Source organism: Pinus tabuliformis, chromosome 2_1 (assembly GCF_031772625.1).
Source record: "Pinus tabuliformis cultivar Carrire ecotype Pingquan chromosome 2_1, CPIR1, whole genome shotgun sequence".
NCBI lineage: Eukaryota > Viridiplantae > Streptophyta > Pinopsida > Pinales > Pinaceae > Pinus > Pinus tabuliformis.
Genome location: NC_142299.1, coordinates 634568772 through 634592704, shown reverse-complemented (window position 1 = coordinate 634592704; position 23933 = coordinate 634568772). Strand labels below are relative to the sequence as shown.

General features: G+C 36.8%; 1 protein-coding gene across 13 annotated transcripts in view; it reads right to left on the bottom strand.

Moving 5' to 3' along the window:
• Nucleotides 1–19413: 19413 nt before the first annotated feature.
• The window catches only part of LOC149202151 (protein MEI2-like 2), a 170400-nt gene continuing 165880 nt past the window's right edge, over nt 19414–23933 (bottom strand). For all 13 annotated transcript variants that reach the window (XM_089403113.1, XM_089403114.1, XM_089403107.1 and 10 more), the window contains 2 exons: nt 20259–20438; nt 19414–20142 (listed from right to left, as the gene is read on the bottom strand). In XM_089403113.1, coding sequence (XP_089259239.1) covers nt 19954–20142; nt 20259–20438 — 369 coding nt within the window. In that variant the 3' untranslated portion in view covers nt 19414–19953. The remainder of the gene's footprint in view (nt 20143–20258; nt 20439–23933) is intronic.

Genomic DNA, 23933 nt, shown 5'->3' with positions numbered 1-23933 from the left:
CACAAACTAAATGTATTTTATTACAGCTAAAATGAATTAAGCATCATTAGGGCATTGACAGAGAAATTTAGCGGTGGATTAACAGAGCAAGCCAGCAGTTATCATTCCCTTATAAATCTAGTTATGTTTTGTTATTTCATGTTCTTTGAGGTGTCTTTTACCCTCTGTAAATTATGTAATAGTTTTTACTTCCTATAGTTAGGAAAGCAGTTAGATAATTTGGGCAGTTTCAGAAACTATTCCACAATGTATAAAAAGAGGAAATTTTACTAAGGAAAGGTTGGAACTTTGGAGAACCCAGAGACTAGGCTGTTGTATTCCTGATATCATCGTTGATTAATGAAAGAATCAGAAGTTTCCAGGAGTTGTTACATATAATTTTGTAAGCTTCTCTGTTATGTGCCATGCTATGTTTTCTTCTTTTCAAATATAGTAATGAAGCAGCAAGTCTTTATTTACTTATGTAGATAAGGTTAAAATTCCTTAAAAGAGCGCTCCTATACTTGAAGTCCTCACTTCCTTTCTAAATTATAGATAATAGTTTCTGTGAAAGATCGACATATTGTCTATGATTTAGTTCTCGTTATCATAATTCCTCTAAGTTACATATAGTAGTTTCTGTGAAATATCGGCATATTATCTTTAACTTCCCCTTCAAACTTTCTTCATTCATCATTTATATCTAGCAACAAATGGCATTCTGAGATGTTCTGGTCATACATGTATTAAGAGTTAAAGACCCAGTTTGCCAGGTCCTTCATTTGAGAACGCAACAAACAATAAGTGACAGTAAATGATATTTATTAATGTCTTAAGTACAATTTCCCTACAGCCGGGGAATTGGTTTCTTAAGGAACAACATTAATTGTCGCCGCTGCCACGGAGAGAAGACAAGAAGATTTTTCCCTGGGTTTCAATATTTTCCTCTGGTTGTTCAGTGAGGAGGAAATATTTGGTTGTTTTGAATCAAAGAAAAAACTCTGGCTTCAAGAAGGCCCCATACAAGATCAGACACTTCACAAAAGAAAGTTCAAGCTCTTTCAGATCCTAAAAGGCTATTTTCTAAGAGGGTTGAAAGGTCTAAGATTCCAATTACACCAATTCCTACATTGTTTGCATCAGGCAACAATTCACTTGAACATTCATCTGATAGAGAGTCATCTTTTTCATCATCTTCATTTCAGGAGCCTAGCTGTCAAGACCAATCTTTTGAGTCTGTTACTTTTCATTTACCTGTTGTAATTATTCAACCTCAACCAATAAACACATTACCTCCTTTGCACATTCTATTTACCTCTCAATCAAGTTCCACATCTGGTGGTAATCAAAGTTCAGTAAACATGGTAGCACCTGCATTCTTAGTGAATAGGTATGCACCTCTTCAACTACCACAACGTTACAATCAAATGCCACAAGATTACCTTAAAACTCTTCCACGTTTTTCAGGAGAAGATGAACAGACAGCAGAGAATCATGTGGTAGTATTTTTTAATTTTGCAGAAAGCCTAAATGTTGAACATTTAGATGTTGTTCTAAGACTCTTTGTTCAGTCCTTGGATGGAGAAGCAAGGAAATGGTTCAAAGGACTTCCCAATAATACCATTCCTTCTTGGGAAGAGATGGAGTGTGTGTTTATTCAGAGATGGGGAGAAAAAAGAGACCATGGATATTCATTAACGGAGTTTAATGCCATAAAGAAGATAATCAGAAGTAGCTTGCTTTAGCCAATGTAATTACAGAGCTGCAAACGGAAGAAGTGTGGAAATGTTTCTTTGATGGAGCTTATTCCAAGAAAGGGACAGGTGTTGGTTTTCTTATAATTGCACCTAGAGGTAATATGTTTCCTTTTTCTTTCAAATTAGAGTTCGAGGTGTTAGTGTCAGTCTTTACAGCCTTCCTTCAGCAATCAAATGTGCTCTTACATAGTGATTTTAAAGTGTCAAGGTCAAATTTTGTCATTTCAAAGAGTTTTCAAGCAAAATTTGGTCACTAGCCATTAGGTCTAGGGTTTGCCCAAATGTCAGTCCATGTCATCATTCAGCTAAGTCTATCATCATTCAGAGGGTTGTCATTATCATGTCAGTGTCTAATGGGTCATTTTACACCATGTTCATGCTTCAGTTGTGCCTAGGCAAGCTCATTTCCCTCTCCTAGGGTTTTGAAAGCTAATTTCTCTTGGATGGTCAAATTACCGGCAAAACTTGTTTCCTGATGTTCATACACCTTCCCCTATCCTCAAAGTACCTTATCAAACACTTCCCAACACTCAGATCCCCCAAATTCCTCATTTTTGCACAAACCCTAGTTTCTAGCTACAACCTGGCAATTTTCTAGGTTTGGCCTGTGTTTTGTCCTTTTCGACCCCTTCCCCTCACTCAATCTTTGAGATTCCACTTTCCCCTGCTTCCTAACATCCCTCCCTACTCCCAAAAATTTCCCCAAGAATTTAGAAGCCCCCTATCCCCTTCATTTCGCTTCATTTCGACAAAATCCCTTGTTTCACACATCGGGACAAGTTTCACTCAAAAGCTGTTTATGAGCAATCAAAGATGAATTTTGCAAAACTGAGAGAGGTTTTTGTCCACAACATGCCAAGGAAGAAAAACCTCTTTCACTTTTTACACAGGTGTCATGGTTTGAGAGAAATGTCAAAAATACCGGCGAGAACGAAGGTGCTCCAAGGACGATTGGCCAAAGCACAAAAACAAAGGAAAACGCCCGATCCACTCCAAATTTTGGCCAAAGCCTCTTTGACTGAGCATGGTACTTGATTGGGGACTTCCAGCCCAAATTTCAAGAAATTTGGAGAAAATTTTGTCATTTGTGAATTTTTTGTGCCAATTACAGGTTTTTCCCAAGAACTGGTCTCACCCCAGGTGAGACCAGTTTGGAGGACTGCTCGGAATTTTGAAAACTTGGCATTTTTGGAAAGGGCATGCAAAAAGAAAAATTACCAATGCTTGGGAGAAGTCTGGTTTTGAGTTTTGAGCCTCCAAAAGCTCAAAATACATCAAAAAAATGACTTTCTGCCCACTTTTTGAGTTGCAGAAAGTGACCTTGGGAGAATCAACTTTTGAGGGGTCAAATCAACTCCAAATCCAGAAATTCCACTTGGGATGGAAAGTAGACAGACCAAGCTTTCCAATGAGCCATCTTGCACCTGATTTGGATCAGTGGAACCCACTCAAAAACAGCTGCAAAGGGGCGCGACCAGAACTTCTAGATTTGCCAGAATTCACATTTTTGGTCAAAAAACACTGTTTTGACTATGGTTGACTGTTTTTACTTGTAGATGATGGATAAATGTAATATTTTCATGGCACTTTGGTAGATTTTATCTTTCTTTACCCTTCTAGAAGCTTCCATGATGTAAAAAGTGAAAAATTAATGCATGGATGAGTTAGCTAAGTAATAGAGGCAAGTTGTTTGGCTGCCTATTTTCTAGTTCTTAGTTTAGAATTAGTTCAAACTGCTCCTAGGAAGCTGAGCTCGACCCCTAGAGGTGGGGAAAGGAGTTAGATGGTCTAGATGGTCTATATTATGCTCTCTCCTTCTCATTTTCATGGTTGGACTCTTGTGTAAGGAAGCTTTATTGTATATTGTGCATCTATTTCTGCAATTGAAGGCAAGGAAAGCCAGGGTTTTACAGACATCTTTGAGGATTCTTGTGGATCTGATTGTTGATGGTGTGTTCTCTACATGTTCTTGTAAGTTTGTTTCTGTGTTTCACATCTCTCTTATGCTTCTAAATTGGACAGATGAAGTGGTAAAGTTTGAACTCATGTTTTGACATGCTCAGCTTTTTAGTTTGTTCAATTTTAATGTTTTCTACTATCTAGAGAGGATTCGAATTGTGTGTTTGCCCTCTTTAGTTTCTCCTCTATCATCTCTGATCATCCATCTCATATTAAGACATCAGCACTCATTCCTACCTTGCCCCTTAGATCCCCCTGTGAAAACTGTGCTCAATCCCCGCACTTTGAATTGCACTTCCACCAATTGCCACCAAAACCCCCACAAATCATCAAATCAAACCCCTTATCAATTTACTAGCCTAAAATCTTTATTCTTAATTGGTCAGCCTAATCCTATTGAAAGATCTATCAAATCTGACCCGAGAGAGCCTTCTCATACCTCGTAGGGCTAGCTACGAGGTGAAATGGTTTGATGTAGCCTTGAGAGTTTGTCTATCTCAGCCTAGGTGAATTCCAAGCGCTAACACGAGGCAACTAACAATGTGGCAGAATATGAGTCCTTGATTATTGCTCTACAAACAGCCAAACAGATGGGAGTCAAGTCAATTTCTGCTTTTGGAGATTCAGAGCTAATTATTAAGAAGATAAAAGATCACTGCCAAACAAAGCATCCTAGGCTCCGTGCATACAGAAATGAGGTATGGGATTTGATTGAAAACTTCTTTGAAGCTTTTAACATTCAATTCATTCCAAGAGATGAGAATAGATTGGCAGATTCATTGGCTGTGGCTGCTAGCACTTTCAAGCCTCCTATTAATCCAAGACTAAGATATGAGGTAGAAATGAGACACAGACCTTTTGTTCCTGATAATGTTAAGAACTGGCAAGTTTTTGAAGATGACCAGCAGATTAAGGAGTTTTTGACTATGGTTGAAGAGTTCCAAGGCACAGAAATTGATCAGGACGAAGAAGAGACAACAGAAATTGCAAGAGCCAATGGTTTAAAAGATTCAATAGCAAATCAGAAGATCTTTCAATTAAAAGATAATATTTTGCCCAATGGACTTGTTCCTATTGAAAGGATTTTTAATTCCAATGATGTGGTTGTGGACTCAAGGAAAATATCGAAGGATGAACATATTCAGAATCACAACATTGGAACTCAGGAGAATCCCAGGTTAGTCAAATTATATGCTGGAGTTTCACCTAATTTTCAAGAAAGATATATTAAACTTTTCAAGAGTTATGTTGATGTCTTTGCATGGTCCTATGAAGATCTTAAAACCTATGATGTAAATATTATTTAGCATAAGATCCCTTTGAAGGAGGGGGTTAAACCCTACAAACAGAAGCTTAGGCAGATAAATCCTCTGCTTCTACCATCAATTGAAAAGGAGGTCAAGAAGTTGCTCGATGCTAAAATCATAGTCCCACTCAGGTATTCTGATTGGGTGGCTAATCTAGTACCTGTGAGAAAGAAAAATGGAGAAATAAGGTTGTGTGTGGACTTCAGAAATCTCAACAGAGCTTCTTTGAAAGATAACTGTCCATTGCCTAAGATGGATCATGTGCTGTAAAAGGTAACGGGATCTTTTAGAATGTCAATGCTAGATGGATTTTCTGGTTACAACCAAGTGGCTGTGGATAAGGAGGATTAGAAGAAAACAACGTTCACAACCCCCTGGGGAACATTTATATATGCCAGGATGCCTTTCGGATTGATGAACGCAGGTGCTACTTTTCAAAGGGCTATGGACATTGCTTTTGTTGGAGATAAGTTTGTAGTAATATATTTGGATGATATTACTATTTTCTCAAAGTTTAATGAAGAACATTTGGATCATTTGAAGAGGAATTTTGATAAATGTAGGAAGTTTGGACTTTCCTTAAATCCCAAGAAATCCATTTTTTCTCTGGAAGAAGGAAAACTATTGGGACACATTGTTTCCAGAGAAGGAGTGAAGATAGATCTAGCCAGAGTACAAGCCATGCAGAAAATACCACTGCCCAGGAGTAAAAAGGATATTCAAAAATTCCTGAGAAAGATAAACTTCCTAAGAAGATTTGTATCCAACTATGCAAAAATTTTAAAAGAAATTATTAATGTGCTAAAAAAGGAGAATGAAGTGAGTTGGACCAAAGAAGCTAGAGAATCATTTTCCAGGATTAAAGAGGCGTTGCAGGCAGCTCCAGCCTTAATCAGCCCTAATTACCAGAAGCCTTTCCAAATTTTTTCATTTGCCTCATCAAGTTCAATAACTGATGTCTTATTGCAGAAGAATGATGAAGAGAGAGAGCAGCCAGTTGCATTCTTCAGTAAGATTCTTAGGGATTCTGAGCTGAAATATAATATTCTTGAGAAACAGGTGTATGCTTTGGTAAAAGCCCTGAAAGCTTTTAGAACTTATGTGCTGCAGTCCCAAATCATTGCTTATGTGCCAAATGCTGCAGTGAAAGATGTATTAATGCAGGGAGATGTAGAAGGCAGAAGAGGAAAATGGATTGCCAAGATCCAAGAATATGATTTGGACATAAAACCCACAAAGTTGGTGAAAGGACAAGGATTGGAAAAAATGTTGACAGAATCAAACTTTCAGGCATTGGGAATTAACTTGTTGGCACTTGTGGATGAAAAAGCAGCTGAAGAAAGTGAAGGAGAGCAAGATCCAAATATGAAGATCGGGTATAAATTTTTGTGTTCAAAATGGTATAAACATATAATTCATTATTTGTGTTTTCTTTCTTGTCCTCAATCCTTAGATAGAACAAAGTATAGGGCACTAAAAATCAAGGCATAGCCATATGTAATTGTGGAAGGCAGATTGTACTAGAAGGATCTTGCTGGAATTCTATTGCTATGTTTAACAGAGGATGAATTTACATAAAGAATCAAAGATTATCATGAGGGGTTTTGTGGAGGACATTACAGTTGGAAGGTAACTGCACAAAAGATCCTTCAGGCAGGATTTTATTGGCCTACTTTATTTGGTGATACATATAAGTTTGTTAGAAGTTGTCAAAAGTGTCAACTTTTTGTTGAGAAGAAGAGATTAGCTCCTTTACCTTTGATTTCAGTTTTCATAGAGGAGCCATTTAGGCAATGGGGATTGGACTTTGTTGGAGAAATCAATCCACCTTCAAGTAAACAACACAGGTGGGTTCTCACAGCAACTAATTACTTCACCAAATGGGTAGAGGCAATTCCTACTAAGAGAGAAAATGATCAGATAGTAATGAAGTTCCTGGAAGAAAATATTTTCAGCAGATTTGGATGCCCCATTAAAATTATAACAGACAATGCTCAAGTCTTCAACTCAAGTAAGTTCATTACTTTTTGTCACAAGTATAATGTTATTTTGTCCCATTCAACAGCTTACCATCCTCAGGGAAATGGATTAGCTGAGTCTACTAACAAAACTTTGATGAAGATCCTTAAGAAAACCACTGCAGAAAATCAAAGAGATTGGGATTCTAAGTTAAACTTTGCTCTATGGGTTGCAAGAGTAACTACAAGAAGATCTACAGGGAAATCACCTTTTGAATTAGTATATGGAACTCAGGCTCTGTTTCCAAGTCAACTTGTAAAGCCAGTAATTGTAATGATTCAAGAGGCAAAAGAAGAACCAAATGCTTTGGTAAGAAGAATGAACAAAGTAGTGGAGCTAAGCGAGAACAGGGACAAGGTAAGAGACAACTTGATTATGTATCAATCCAAGATGAAAAATATTTTTGACAGAAAAGCCAAGGAAATCGCTTGTAAAGTTGCAAACTTAGTATTGAGATGGGATACTAGAAGAGAAGGGTAAACATGGGAAATTTGATCCTCTTTGGTATGGTCCTTTTAGAATTGCTGAAGTGAGATCCAATAATACCTTCATTCTTGAGAATCTTGATGGGAAAACTCTATAGCTGCCTGTAAATGGGCAATACTTGAAGCACTACCTCCAGTTCTAAAGAATAAGCATCATTTCGTTGTGAACACCGGAGTGAAATCATTGTACAAATGCCATAGTATTTCAGTTTATGCAAAGCAATATATGAATCCATGCCCGAGGTGAAGGCACTAATCTGCGGTTCTTAGTGCTTCTGTGGCAAAAGCACTATCCCCAGGTGGAGCCAGATGTTGTAACATGCATTTTGTTGTTTGTTTTATTCATTGTTTCATTCAAAATCACTTGAAAAATATTTTGAAAAAAGATAAGGCAAGTCTATCGGAAATCAAAATATAAAAGAAATGAGGAAAATATCGGGTTTTACAAAGGGAAACAAGTGTTAAACATTAACACTGGACCCGAAATATATACACTATGCTTTATAAAGCATATCGGGTCTGTTGCACCGCAGAACTATGAACATTGAACACCGCCGATTGCGATTTGCGATCGCGGGCCGGACCCGAAATATATACATTATGATTTATAATCCTAAGCGGGTCCGTGTTATCGCATAATTCTTAATATATATGCATGTGGCTATGTCGATTGCGATATGGGTGGGCCGGACCCGAAACGATATATATTATGTTTTATAATTACGGCGGGTTCGTCGTATCGCACAGCATGTTATATATATATATATATATGGAAAGCGTCGATTGCGATGAGCGATTGGGTTCCGAACCTGATAGTTTATACGCCATATTTTATAAGTCAATGTGTCCACCTTATCGCTATTTTTATTGATATTCATATATATTGGTTGTTTACGCTATTTTATATGAATTTCTATTATAGGGCATTGTAATAGAAAGACCAAACTTTAACCATATATATATCACAATTAAAAGCCCTGGTGGGTCTGCAAGGTGTATTAAAAGGCAAGATTTCAGGGGAATGAGAATGGTAAGTGGTTTTTAGTGGAGTTCACCCGATCCCACTTATCATTCAACACGTGGCAATCAGGTGGAGAGAGAAAACCGCCCATTTCGGGCAGGTATTCTTCGGGCTTATGTATCGCGGAAACCTTTACAGACCGTCTGATCTGAAAAGCGTAGATCAACGGTGGAGATGAATTGGCGGGAAGTATGCCTTGGGAATTGTGCTAAGCGCGTATTGGAAGCGGAAAAGCATGTTTTATCATATATTTTCATTATAAAGGTTTTATGCATAATTCCAATATTTCCATAGTTATTGCGACCGGGTGCAAAAGTTACGTTTTACAAGGATTTTCGGGCCGATTGTGATTTGCGATGGAAGTCAACAGAGCGTTGAATGGGAGGATTTGACAAGTTATAAGGCAGGATTTACTCTTTTGAGTTCCGGATTAAACAGAGGTTCGTGTTAATTTCGCTATGTAAAGTGGAAAAACAGGGTTAGAGCCGAAGCTAAAGAGGAAGACAATCCGATATGTTTCTTGGCGTTTTGGCCAATCAGAATGCCCATGTAAGCCAAGATTACACAAACTAAATGTATTTTATTACGGCTAAAATGAATTAAGCATCATTAGGGCATTTACAGAGAAATTTAGCAGCGGATCAACAGAGCAAGCCAGTAGTTATCATTCCCTTCTAAATCCAGTTATGTTTTGTTATTTCATGTTCTTTGAGGTGTCTTTTACCCTTTGTAAATTATGTAATAGTTTTTACTTCATATAGTTAGGAAAGCAGTTAGATAATTTGGGCAGTTTCAGAAACTATTCCACAATGTATAAAAAGAGGAAATTTTACTAAGAAAAGGTTGGAACTTTGGAGAACCCAGAGACTAGGCTGTTGTATTCCTGATATCATCGTTGATTAATGAAAGAATCAGAGGTTTCCAGGAGTTGTTGCATATAATTTTGTAAGCTTCTTTGTCATGTGTCATGCTATGTTTTCTTCTTTTCAAGTATAGTAATGAAGCAACAGGTCTTTATTTACTTATGTAGATAAGGTTAAAATTCCTTAAAAGAGTGCTCCTATACTTGAAGTCCTCGCTTCCTTTCTAAATAATAGATAATAGTTTCTGTGAAAGATTAGCATATTGTCTATGATTTAGTTCTCATTATCATAATTCCTCTATGTTACAAATAGTAGTTTCTATGAAAGATCAGCATATTATCTTTAACTTCCCCTTCAAACTCTCTTCATTCATCATTTATATCTAGCAACAAATGGCATTCTGAGATGTTCTGGTCATACATGTATTAAGAGTTAAAGACCCAGTTTTCCAAGTCCCTCATTTGAGAATACAACAAACAATAAGTGACAGTAAATGATATTTATTAATGTCTTAAGCACAATTTCCTTACAGCCAGGAAATTGGTTTCTTAAGGAACAACAGATGCAATGGCAGCCTCTAATCATGTAGTAGAGCTCTTGAGCCTCCTACTATGCTCTTGTTCTTCCTCTCATCTACCCCATTTTGTTGTGAGTTATGGGGTGCTATTAGTTTTCTTCGAATACCTTCTTTGGCACAGAAATCCTTGCAGGAATTCAAAACAAATTCACCTCCATTGTCGCTCTTGAAAGCCTTCACCTTCTTCCCAGTCTTCTTCTCAACTAATGCCTTAAACCCTACAAATTTGGAAATCACTCCATTATTTTTCCTCATGAAAAAAATCCATCATTTTCTAGAGAAATCATAAATAAAAATTGCATAGTACTTATGTTTTGATGTGGAGGTTACAGAGACAAGTCCACAAACATCAAAGTGGACTCGCTCTAACATTGCATCTGCGCTGTTATCTCAGCCATGGAATGTGAATTTGACATATTTCCCTGCTGTCCAACCCTTGCAGACATCATGTTGATCAAGGGAGCCTTTAGGGAGACCGATGGTAATTTGTTGCATGATTTTTAAGGCACCATGGTGTAGATGACCCAATCTCTTGTGTCAGAGTTCTCCAACATCTCAACTTTGCACTTTTTCTACATTATTGCTCAATGCAATGCAATCTCCCACATCAAGTTTGTATAGGTTTTTCACTCAAACTCCAAACTGCTTCACTTTCCCGGTAGCTATGTGTCTTGGAAAGGCTTTACCTTTAAAGAAAATGACATCATAGCCTCTATCCTCCAATACAGCTACACAGATCAGGTTCTTCTTTAGCCCATGTACATACATAACATCTTTGAGGCGAAGAGGGGACACTTACTCCCTCTCAAAGGTGACTACTAATCCCTGTAGCACTATATCTCCCATCATCCCTTAATTCAATATGCATATGGAGATCCTTCTCCTCCGAGCTACTAAAAAAATCCTTACACATTGTCGTATATGGAACGACGCATCGAAATCAAGGTACCACACACTCCCCATAACAGTGATAGCCATGGATGATATTAGGGTGAATTCTAATTTGAATTGTGAAGTCAATGCTTTACCTCCTGCTCCTCCTGAAGGCTTCTTGTTAGACTTCTTGTGCGGAAATTTTGTTGCATATTGCCCATATTCATGGCAGTGGAAACATTTTATCTTGCTCAAATCTTTTTTCTTGCCATTATTTTGGTTGGATTCAAGTTTGCTTTGGGTCTTCTTCCCTTCCCTTTACCCTTCTTCCCCTTCCCAACCAAGGGAAAATTCTCTTCATCCTTTGTTCTAGATGATGTTCCATCTCTGGTATTTCTCTTGATCTCTTCTTGAATCAAATCGGACCACAACATTTCCCAATTTGGTAATTTTCCCCTTCCATTCACAGAGTATTGGTAGTTGTGCCAGGATTTTGGAAGGCCTAGAAGAGCTAGGCTCACCAGATCATATTTTGCAACATTCACCCCAACCACTAAGCTCATATCAAAGTTGTGTGAATCTAGTGAGATATTGTGGAATAGTATCATTTTTCTGCATTTTGATGTTTCGAAGTTTGTCTTTTAGGCCAATTTTCTATGGTCATTGTTATTTTCAAATATCTCAGCCACTGTGTTCCACATAGCATATGGTGTTTCTTTTCCGTGGAAATTTGAAACCACATGGTATCTCACACCTTCCAGAGGAATTCTCCTAGCCTTTGCAACATCCTTCTTCCATTGGGATAATTGTTCTGCATCAGACTGTTGGGGTTTCACAATATTAGTTTTAACATACTCTAACACACCATTATCATCAAGCATTGCTTCGATTCAATCATTCCAGGCTACGAAATTTGAGCTACCCTCCAAGGCATACTCCAATCTTAGTCTATTGAAAGACATTCTCTCGAATCTAAAGGAAAACCACTGCACCGACTCTGCAAATTCGAAATTCCTGAGGGGCAAATTTGAAATATTGGTTCTAATTGATTTCAGGGCTCTGGTACCATGTAAAAAAATGATAGAAATTGCAACAGCTCAAGAATTCGAATTGAAATCAAGAGACATAAATTCTACTCTACTAATATGTAGAATGAAAATCACAATTTAGAACAACATGCACAGACATACAATACGCAAAACCACAAGTACACAATGATTTCTAGGGGAGCCCAACTCGGAAAAACCTCTCAAGCCTCTTTGCATTAATCAGTTGAATAGAGAAACTATTACAATTGCATGCTCCGGCTCTGAGCACAACCTGCAAAAGTAACGTTGTTCTCTCTACTAAATGAGAGCCTCTAGCCAACACTTAGCCAATTTTTGCCTCCTCCAGCCTCTTATTTCTTTGCGCAATCCTGAAAAAATTTGAGCTCCTAAACAATATGGAGTCTCTATTTCCTTGCGCAATTCCCAAGGAATTGATCTCCTAACTGCACGCAACAATTATATACTCAACTAGTATACACTCACTGTTACACTAGCCTTTGTCTCCTCCACTCCAGCGAAGCAATTCGAATTCCATGAATGGATGATCTATTTTGGGCTAATCAATCAGTTAACTGACAGATCTCTGAGTTAGACTATTGTCTCACTGTACAACTGATCTTCAACAGAGTCTATTAGTTGTTAGAGGTCAGTTAACTGAGTACAACTAAAAATAACTAAACTAGATTGCTAAAATTTAGGAATCAACACATGAATGACTAAACTCTAAGCCCACTAACTCGAATTTACTGAGCTAAGTGAGTGACAAGAGCCATGGCACACTAGTTAATTGTCTTCAAGTTGTCATGTTGATGTGGAAATTCGATTTACTCAATTTGACTAAGGCTAAAGTCAAATTGAGCCTTTCTTGCTACATTTTCAAACAATAGAGATCATTGTAAGAAGCTAAAAACTTTGTAACAACTCACTATTGCATACAAACTTACAATGGCAACATTTATCTAAGGCAAACAAGCTTATTGTAGCAACATCTTCTTGACATCTGAACTACTATAGATGTAAGTCTTATCCTTTTTGGAATCATGTGGAAAAAACATTTGAAAAGTACTTATTCAATTTGAGCTCATCAACTCAAATACATCTGATATGAAATAAAAGTCAAGAGTACTCGCTCTTGAAAAAGACAAGGATACAAGGAAATTTGATCAAAGTAAATGTCTAAAAACAAAAAGATATGAAATTTGAAGGTGGAAAAAGACAAGCGAAACTTTGAAGAAATATATTTGTGGTATAACTTTGAGGCATGTAATAGTATAAATGATTAATTTTAGTAAAGTCAAGGAACAAGATCTATCTATGACATATCTCTTAGAAAAAGGTTGAGCTCTTATATACCTTTGTGCTACAAGATCTAGATACTGGAGTATATGATCTGTGGAAGGAGTTGAAGTTGTGTATCATCTCCATAATTAAAGGCCAAAACTTTGTATAAACCTTGTGCAAGGACTACGACAATAAATTTGAAGATATATAACACTAAATTTTTGTGGCACAAATATGAGAAGTAGCCAGGTTACCAAGACTTCCTTCCTTCACATAAAAGGAGGACTAATCACTTCAATAAAGCCAACTTGTCTAACATAATGAAATCTGATGAATATGATTAAGAGGAACTTGACATTATGGAGAAACTAAACCTTCTCTACAAAATGATGTATGTAAACCTAGACAAAGAACATTGTGAGCAGTTCAAAGAAATATTTATTGATCGCATCCTAGTTCGATGGTTGAAGGTTCAAAGTAGCTCTATTGAAAGAAGATATTCCTTGTCAATTGAAGAAATTTCAAATGAATGGATCTATTCGAAAATGGATAAGGTAAGATTAAAAAATGTCTTGAGAAATCTAGGACATTAGAATTAGTTGATTTCTCTTCTTTGGTGACTGCTTGTGAATTCTTTTTACTTGATTAGATTAGGATCTTCTTTACGTTAGATTATTAGTGTTCTTCATCAAGCAGTAACCAATGCATGAACATAAATAGACAAGACACAATATGTAGGCTATGAGCCAAGGCCAAAACCTCTCACTCTTTGAGAAGAAAACCCGCGCAAATTCTTCTTAGAGATTCCAATTGACGAATACCAAGACCTATTAGTCATTCCAAGACCAAGACGCAAATCCTATTTTCTCATGTCAACTTTCTCATCATTATCGAGATCTTCATCACTGCCTTCTAGTCAATGTGCTTTGGTTACCCAAATTCAGAGGGATCTGAATTCCCTTAACTATAATGTCATCCGAACTTCCTTGATGTCTCTATCCACCCAAAACAGAGGTCCGGATTTTACTAGATGACTACAATAAGGGTCTGAATTTATCACTGTTACATCCATTAGCAAATCTCAGAAGTATTTGAATTCATTTATGTTCCATCTATCTGAAATCTCAGAGAGAGAGAGACATCAGAGCTTCATTATGTTGTTACTCATCTGAGACCATAGAGAGATCTGTGAAGTTCTCACTATTGTTCATAACCAAAACTTCAGAGAATCCGAACTTTTGTCTTATGTTACCCATCTAAAATCATCGAACTTCTGACTGTAATAGATATGCGAAATTCTCAGAGACAGATCCGAATTTCTATGTCATAATGCGAAGAGCCTATCGGTGTATATATAGTAGTTCGTCCATGTATTAAGCCGACTTTAGCATCTGAATAGGTGTGACATTTGGATGAGCTGACATAAGTTATTTTATTCATATTGCATGCTGACATCAAGTCAAGAGGATTGTGCTTGTATTTTGGAGAGCTTTCTAGACACTAGATTGACTCCTATACATTTTACATATTATCAAGAAGAGCTCTTCATACATGAGATTAATTCTTTGACTTTAATGGCTAATCCTAAGGCTCTCAATGGGAGCCACCTAAAATAAAATCACTTGCTCATGAAACCCATGATGCAAGGCTTACAAAAATAATTTTATTTCCTTTATTACATCAATTACAAAAGTCACAATTACATGTCATTATGAAGACCGAACCTAGTTACACTTTTCAACAAAATGTACGTGTAAACTTTGTTAATTTGCAATCAATAACCTATGTACATATAATGTTAAGATAATGATCTCTTGAAAGATAGTAATGCATCATAAGTAGATTTAATTTAGAGATCATTGATATGTTAGCATTAGAAGTCTTTCCTTGCATACAAAGACTAGGTTTCTGAAATCAATGAACGAAATGAATTCTATCTCACGTATAGAGAGCTTGCTAATGACATTTCTAGGGTTTGCAACTAACTCATTAGTATGCTTGTAGTATTTCCAATTCTTAAGTGGCATATCTTAAAGACTTTGGAGAATCTAGGGCTTGTAAACCCTAGTAAAGGTTTGAATTAGAAAACCCTAGGAATAAAACCTTAACTGATTGTTTCCATTGTAAAAAGAAAATCTAGCTCTCGAGAATGACAAGAATGGCATCATTGTGATGCGAGGACAAAGTTGATCAAAAAGTCTAAGATTAAGAGGGAGATGGCCTTCCTCATAAAGATCAGTTATCTACCTCTCCTTTCTTTGAATACTATTGTTGTTATTTTGTCTATGTGCTTTGTTTTTGTTCTTTCATATTCTTCTAATAAAGTTTGCAGGTCAAAACAAAAACTATCTAAACTTTATTGACAAGTGGAAGAATTGGCAGAATTTAGCAAAACACAATAAGGCATAAATGAAGAAGGAGAAAGCAGTTTGAACCATGTATCAAAGAAGTCAATCAAATGGAAGCATGAAAGCAAGACTTAATAAAAGGAGGAAGTTCACCTACCTAGAGTAGAATGAGGGAGTTGTTAGATCTTGGATGGATATGTCTTTACTTGAGTTGATTGGATAAAAAGACTACTGATGGCTGGGAACTAATATCATTTCTTGAAAGAGCATGAAACAAAATTATGTCGCAATGTGAAGGAAGAAGATGTGAAGCTTTGTACATTCAACTGTGAAGAAGTTTAGCTCTATTAGATGTTCAGTAAACATGTTGGATTTGATTATAATACTCATCAAAGCTACATGAAGATCCTCAGAGAACCAAGAAGGTCGAAGCGCTTTATGATTTGTGAGTATAATGTAGATAAGAGTCGAGAAGCTACAACATATCTCCACAGTAGGCAATGCATTAATGAAGTTCATTTTTCATGAAAAAGGATGAGTATTGTTTAGACAAACTTAAGCTTGTGGATATCTCCTCCCTGGTCGAGGAGTGAGGATGGACACTATTCTCGAGGACCGATATTCTTTGAAGATTTGTACCATGACCAAGATTAATTGTCATAAGTCAAACACATTGATCTAAAATAAGAATAGTCTTGAGGACCAACATTTATTTATGTCATGTATTCTAATAATGGATTAGGAACACCCAAATGGGGTATGTGCCTTGAGAGGTGGTGGTGTCCAAATTTATGCCTCCCATCATTGTGCTCTAATCTAAAGGAGAGATAGAGCGTATTTGTCAAGGCCTTGGTTATCTTACAATCTTGGCTATGATGATGTAAATTATCATTAATGCTTATCAATCTAGATCATTTCTTATGTTAACATTTCAATTTGAAATAGTCTTGTCAAATCATTATAAATACCTTCTTAGTTAAGAGGGAGTGTTGAAGATAAAACTAGTGTCAGTCTTCATAATGTAATGTAAATCTATTATTGATGTATTTATTATATTCATTTATTACATTTATTTATTTTTTGTCAAAGTATATTCTTCATGCTTATAGAGTCAAAAAGAGTCAAAAGAATTTGTTATTGAGTCATGTCCCATTTGGACATTTGAAAAGAAAAAAACTTGAATTTTTATGTAGTGAAAAGTCTACCAAAATAAGCAAGTCGCCCTCCTTGGAACAAGTCGCCCCAATGCTCCAAGAGCCACCTATTTTACCTCCTATATACATATATATATATATATATGACAGTTCGATCACTTTGAAGGACACTCACTCATCATCATCATATACATTTTCTGCACTTAATAAAGGAGTAATAGACAAAGAAAAAAAGGAGAGAAAGTGGTTGCACATATGGAAGAATCCTAATGACAAAAGGGCAAATTTCAGAGCTTGTTACAAGACCGAATTTCAAAATTTGTTGCAATCCTAAAATTTCAGGAAACGAAATTTCAGTAAGGTGACAAGTTTGACATATGTTGACGAAGAGGGTTGGACTTGGAGTTTTTGGTGGCAATTTTGGTCTTGGTCTTGGATATCTCATTTTGATTTGATTCTATAAGATAAGGATTGTTAGATTTTTTCCCCATTGGGTTTTTCCCTAACTTGGAGCCTAATTTCTCGCGTCTCTTGTGCATTATGTTCTCTATAGTTTGCTAATGTGTAATTGCTTGATGAAATAACTAACCAAGTAAATACTAAGATAAGAATGCATATCAGTCACAAGTAATTACCATGATAATAAATTCTATCATCTATTCTAAATTTGAACAAATTTATGTCATAAACATTGATTCGTTCCAACAAGCCAGCCAAAGATTCAGTCAACACTGCCCAGAATTACAACAAATCAGCCCACCACCAGCCATACAGGGCAGCGCTATAGTAGTTGCACACAGCCATACAACCATACAAGAGCAGAGATTCATACATCATACCCATAGGTCAAGGATTTGATTTAAGGAAATTTTGGAGGGTAGTACAAGCCCTACAAGTGCCTAATAAATTCTAGAACTTTACTTGTAGCTTATATTTATCTTTAATGAAACATTTTCCTGGCAAGAAAGCCCTTGTAAGTTTTGATATTATTTTAATGAAAAGTTAAGTTTTTATATTATTTTAATGAAAAGTTAATTTGAAGGGTGCAAATATTTTGTTGCGTGTTGTTGAAATTGGTTCCATTTGCTTTCACTATAAAATTATTTTCCCAATTAGATCCTAGTGTGTGCATTTTATTCTATAAACTATATTATATTTAATTTGCCACAAAGTAATCACAAGGGAACAATTTGTCAAATTCTACGGTTAAAAAATTTTGCCACAAAGTAATCACAAGGGAACAATTTGTCAAATTCTACGGTTAAAAAATTTAACACAGCAAAGTTCACAAAGTCAAACTCCATTAGGAATCATAATTCACGTTCACAAAGTCAAACTCGATTAATGGGCAAGTATGACTCAGATTCAGTTGGAAAAACAAATTCTAAGGTTAAAAAATTTAACACAGCAAAGTTCACAAAGTCAAACTCCATTAGGAATCATAATTCACGTTCACAAAGTCAAACTCGATTAATGGGCAAGTATGACTCAGATTCAGTTGGAAAAAGACATTTCTGGCGCAATTCATTACAAATTAAGAATATCACATTACGAATCGCAATCCTAGTAACAATGCATATAATCATGTTAATATGGCCAATTATGTGCAATCCCGTGATATATAACAAAGAGGTAGAACCCATTTTATCAAAAACGAGCCATTTACCAACCAAAAGCCCCATGTACCAATTTTTCTACTCATACGATATCTGTGACACAATGGACTTAAATGTATTCCATTGTGTGCCAAAGCATTTTATATAAAATATGAAACAATGGAGTACAAGGATAAACTTTGGTACTTCGCAGGATTTCACAATTTGTCTTCCCTTGTTTCCTTCTAGCATATTGGTTGATTTTCATCGAAATTCTTCCATTTCTCCATGATTCTTCTTATCCACTCCACTATTTTGCTGTCAGGACCCAATAAGGAAGAAACCTCCACATTCTCCATTTGACTTCATATTTACTATTACCTACCCATGGAAGAAAAAACGTTCACATTCTCCATCTGAAGGACACACCATAAGTTCGATAGGAACATTTACAACATACACAACAGCAAAACCACTGATCACTGCATCTTTGTCCAACACATTTGTGACATTTACAGCTACATATACACAGCAGGGAAATCAACGATATACCATCATTGTCCAGCAAATCTCCATCTGGTTTGATCTGTATTACAGGGACGATGCCATAATTTCGAAAGGCAACATTTACAACAATGTACACAGTAGGTTAATCAGTGATCACTTCATCTTCGTCCAAGATATAAATAGCAATGATGCAAATATCCGCATTGGTATAAAATTGGCAAGGGTCCGGAAAACCAAAAAATCTTGAAAATATCGATAAAAATCAGCAAACATCCGCAAAATTAAAATACCACCAAAATATCGGCTATGCCAACAAATTATAAATCGCAAAATCGAGGTAAAATCGGAATGTTTGCAACACTGAAATAGAGCGTAGGCATTCAAGAACACCTGACCAACTCTCTTAAAGCACATATTTATACAATTAGGAGGTATTTCAAGTAGTTGTCTGCCTGCATAGCAAGCATATAAATGTACACATGTATCTTTTAACATGGATGAAAGGTTTTTGGCCCAGACATCTTTTTAACATGTGAAATCAAGATGAATCTTAAAAAACTGCATTTCATGAACAACATAAGAATCATTTGCTTTAGTACTATTATTTCAATGCATTTAAATGAAATCGAAAGAAACAGGGAAAAGAGAAAATTAGCATAAATTACAAAGTTAACGGTTAAAACACTATTCAGTGTATTTTAAAACACCACACAAGAATAAATGAGTTTCATAGCAGACTTCCAACAATTTATTTACCGTTGAGGTAAATGTTGATAGATACATAGATTTACATAAACTATGGCGATTACCAGCCAAATAAAACCACCTGGATAGCTCAGTTCACCTGTACACTTGCTCAGGCTCGATTCAGCAGGAGACTCGATGTTTACCACAAGTCCTTTGTAGTTGTCGATTTACCTGAGTATATTGCCGGCTTCTCAACACAAACTAATTAATCATGTTGCCTCTCTATAATTACAGAAATGAACAAAGGTCTCTGCACTTTTGATGAAGCAAAATGAGACCACTAAAAATCAGTCTTCCAGCACCATTGCTGCAAAAGATGGCCACTGTAACAAGTGAAAAAAGAAAAAGAGGAAAAAAACAATTCGAAATGTACATCCTACAAGAAGCCTATAATTAACAAGGCACTCTTTATTTATACACACAGTTTTGATGTCAAGAATGATCGAGCAACTTGCTTATTTCGCTCGTCAATTCTTCATAAAAGTCGGCATCATTAAGAATCTTGTCACTATTTGATACAGAATCATCCTTATTTGCAATTATTAGACTTTCACGTGCATTTCCATCAGCCAAGTTCTCTGAAGGATGGACCTTAACATCTGGTCCCATTGCGAATGTTTCCTGAATACCCAAGTTACAAAGAAATTTAAAAGACCAGTGTTTGTTGGTTCGCTTGGTATGCCATAAAAGTGTTGGAACTTGTAATATTACAATCTAAAAATCATTACCAAGATTACCTGATCCCCAGTTCCTGCTGCCCCAGGTTGAAAAAGAATAGGTCGGCACCGCTTATCTTCATTCATCAGGCTAGAATTCTGAAAATGTGCTATAAGAGCAGCCTTTCCCTGAATTCGAGCATATGCTAGAGATGCAACCTTCTCACTGTTAAACTTTTCCCATTTTTTTCCATTAAATCCCTGCTAGTTACATCAAAGATAATGCTGTTAATATCCATCAGTGTTTTTATATTTTAGGTGATTTAACAATATATTGCAAAGGCATTATTTCTGTGGACTATCAATCCACACTGACTCGGGCTCCCTTGTCAAGGAGGGCATTTAGCTCAGCGGTAGAGCAGGCCACCGACCATTGACAGGTCCTAGATTCAGCTTTTAGCCTGCCCAATCTTTTCAGCACTACAGACGCAGGTGTTGTGGTTGATTGGCAACGTGTGGCTCGAGGGGGCATATTGGAATGTCTATCTACACTCCAAACTCAGACTACCTTATCAAGGAGAGCATGTAGCTCAGTGATCAGGCCAGAGGCAGGTCCTGGGTTCAATTCCTAGACTGTCAAATCTTTCCAAAACTATTATATGGTATCAGAGCTGGGTGTTGTGGTTAATTGCCAGAGTATAGCTCGGGGGGGCATGTTGGAATATCAATCCACACTCCAAACTCAAAATTCCTCGTAGAGAGGGGAATGTAGCTCAGTGGTAGAGCATCTTACCAGCTCCTGGGTTCAATTCCTAACCTGTCCAATCTTTCAAAATTATGACACGTCCATCAACATTCAAAGGATTTGGTGAAAAATATTCATATATGATGATAAATTAGTCACCAAAACAACTGCAATGGTGAATTATGAAGTATGGTCAACTAGATAACCAGATATTACGCTTGCATCAAAGCACTCATACAATATGCTTTAAGATATTTGTCCCCAAGGATCAGAAAGTAGCAACAAAAAACAATGGGCAATGGTTTTTCAAAAATGGGTACAGCAAGGATCCGATGTTAGAAACTTTAAAAGTAGATATTTTTGAAAACTAGTGTTACCACTCATTTTGCACAAGACCTATACTAGTGAATTTTTTCACTACCTTTGATGTTCATCACAAAGAGATCTAGATGGCTAGGGTGTTCTTTGGCTAGAGGTTTTGATGGTGTTTTGCTTGGCATACTTATCATAGAGAGATAGCATTACACCTGATCACGTGATGTTTTAGTCTCCACTCCTTGCTGGATGACTGAATATGAGGATGTACTGATCACTTGGTAGAACACCCTAGCATCCTTGAGCCAAGTGGACATTGCATTAGCTTGATCATTTGGTTGGCTTCATTGGGATTCACATACACCCACTTGCTTACACATGGTTTGTTACTTGGATGGATGAGCATGGCATGGTTAGGGCTTTTTTTCTCCAATGCCCTAGCTCTCACGGATGGTAATCATGTGGGGGGGTTGCTTGTGGTATGGAGCATGGTTGTAACTTCTAACAAGAATGTTCCCCTTCTTGAGTTAATATTGGAAGACATATTGCACATTTTGATGAGGTCGTCCCCCTTCTTGATGAGTTGTTTGATCACTTTGATGACTTGGCATATGGTTGACAAGCATATATGGCCTGTTTTGTCTCCCTCCTCCACAGATCTCGCATATTGCGCATTATTTCATGATTGATATCTTGCACACTCATGAAAGCTTGTTACATCACAAACCTTGAACTTGAGTGGTTTGTTGCACACTTCTGATGCTTTATTGTTGAGCACTCCACCTTGTAACATCACCATCCACACCTTCTCATGCATCATTGTACATTGTGCCAACTCTGGAAGAATAGCTTGCACACATGTTGAGTATAATCCTATTTTATTAGTTGATAAGGGGCTGCCTCCTTTCTTCATGAAATTAGTTGAACATTGATGGGATCCCACATCTTCTTCATGGATTTGGTGCCCTCTTTCATGGATCCACCTTCTTAGAACTTGATTTGAGTAGGACATCCACCTTTCTCAAAGCATTATTGCACACTTATCTAAATTGTGGTTGAGGACATTTGCCTTTCTTGGAGCATTATTGCACTTATTATATCATGGTTGAGGACATCCACTTCGTAGATGCCACAAGTCCCTTGAGGCGGTTCTTCATGGTTTCATGCCTTATTTTGAAAAGACATCCATCTTGAAGAAGGTTGGTTATATTTATAGTTGAAGATGTACCACATTAGAGGTGGTCTAGGAGGTTTGAAACCCTACTTATAGGGTTTCATTACATATATTAAGAGTGGCTTGCCTTCAAGATTAGTTATCTTTTGACAAAGTGCACAAATGTCCACTAGATCAATTCCATTGGATGCAAAGTAACCATGGGATTTCCAAAATGTGATCATAGTAGAAATTACAACAAAAATTGACGTAGTTAAAGTGTTTTCAAAATTTTCCATGGGCAAATTCTTAACATATCTTAACCACTTGTTTGAGGAACATCCCACATTTTTTCCTTGAACATTTTGGTTATTTGGGGAGATCATTATGGATGCATGCTCATGGCAGTGAGCACCCTAGCTCTCAAGGCCACATGAACCATGTTTTATGCATCTATTTCGGAACATCTGTTAATTTGGAAGCTCGGGGACAAATTCCCTCCTTTGGACAACCTTCCTCATCCAAACAAGACCCTCTTTGCCCTTGGAAGAATTTAATTTGGCGAAGGAAAAATATTATTTTTAATGAAAAACCCACAATTTCACAAAGTACAAGTCGGCCTAAAGTCATAATTAGGTCACCAAAGTCTCATATAAATACACATGAAGGTCACCTCATTTGGATATCACATCAACTCAACACATCATCTCTCTCCTCTTGTGATTGGTTCGTACAGGTCTGAAGCAAGGAGTCCGAGTTCACACATGCGAAGGGAAGAAGGGCATTTCTGATTTTCTGCATTGACTTTTTGTTTGGGCAGTCGTTGACCAAGTTTGACTTGACATTTTGACTTTCTTTGACTTGGAAAAGCCCAATTTTCGGAGGCCGGATTTCTTGGTGAAGGAACCAAAATTTTTGGGGCACTTTGACTTGGGTTGACCGCAGGTCTGTTGACTGAAGTTTGACCATAGAGATCTAAAGTTTGACTGCAGCTTTCTCTCTCCTTTGATTGTATCTTTTGGGACTGTTTTGACTTGACTTTGACCAGCAAGGAAGGCTAAATATTTTGACTGTTGACCGAGTTGATGTGGAGTTGAACATTAACTGGTTAGGGCATCTTTGGCTGTTGTTGACTTTGAAGAAAAATTGCAGACATTGACTTTGGATCAGATTTGACTTTTGGATTCATCTCTCATTGGATGTTGGTTAGTTTAATAGGATAGTCAAAGTTGTTGACCTTTGACTCATTATTGTTGATTTGGAGCATTGTATCTCTCTGTTGAACATCTGATGGCAATCTAATAGATGAAGAATTTGAAAGGGTTTTCCCACTAGTGGGGTTTTTCTCTGGTCTTTGACCAAATCTTGTGTCTCTTGTGATTGTTCTTGGTTGTCTTCTATTGTATATTGGATTTATTGTTCTATCTACAATTGTTCATTGTTAATGGATGATTAAATTTATTTGAAAGTTATTGCCAATTGGAGAAAGAATTGGGCTAAGTGATTGTGCTAGCATAGAATAGTGGAAAATTAACATGGTATC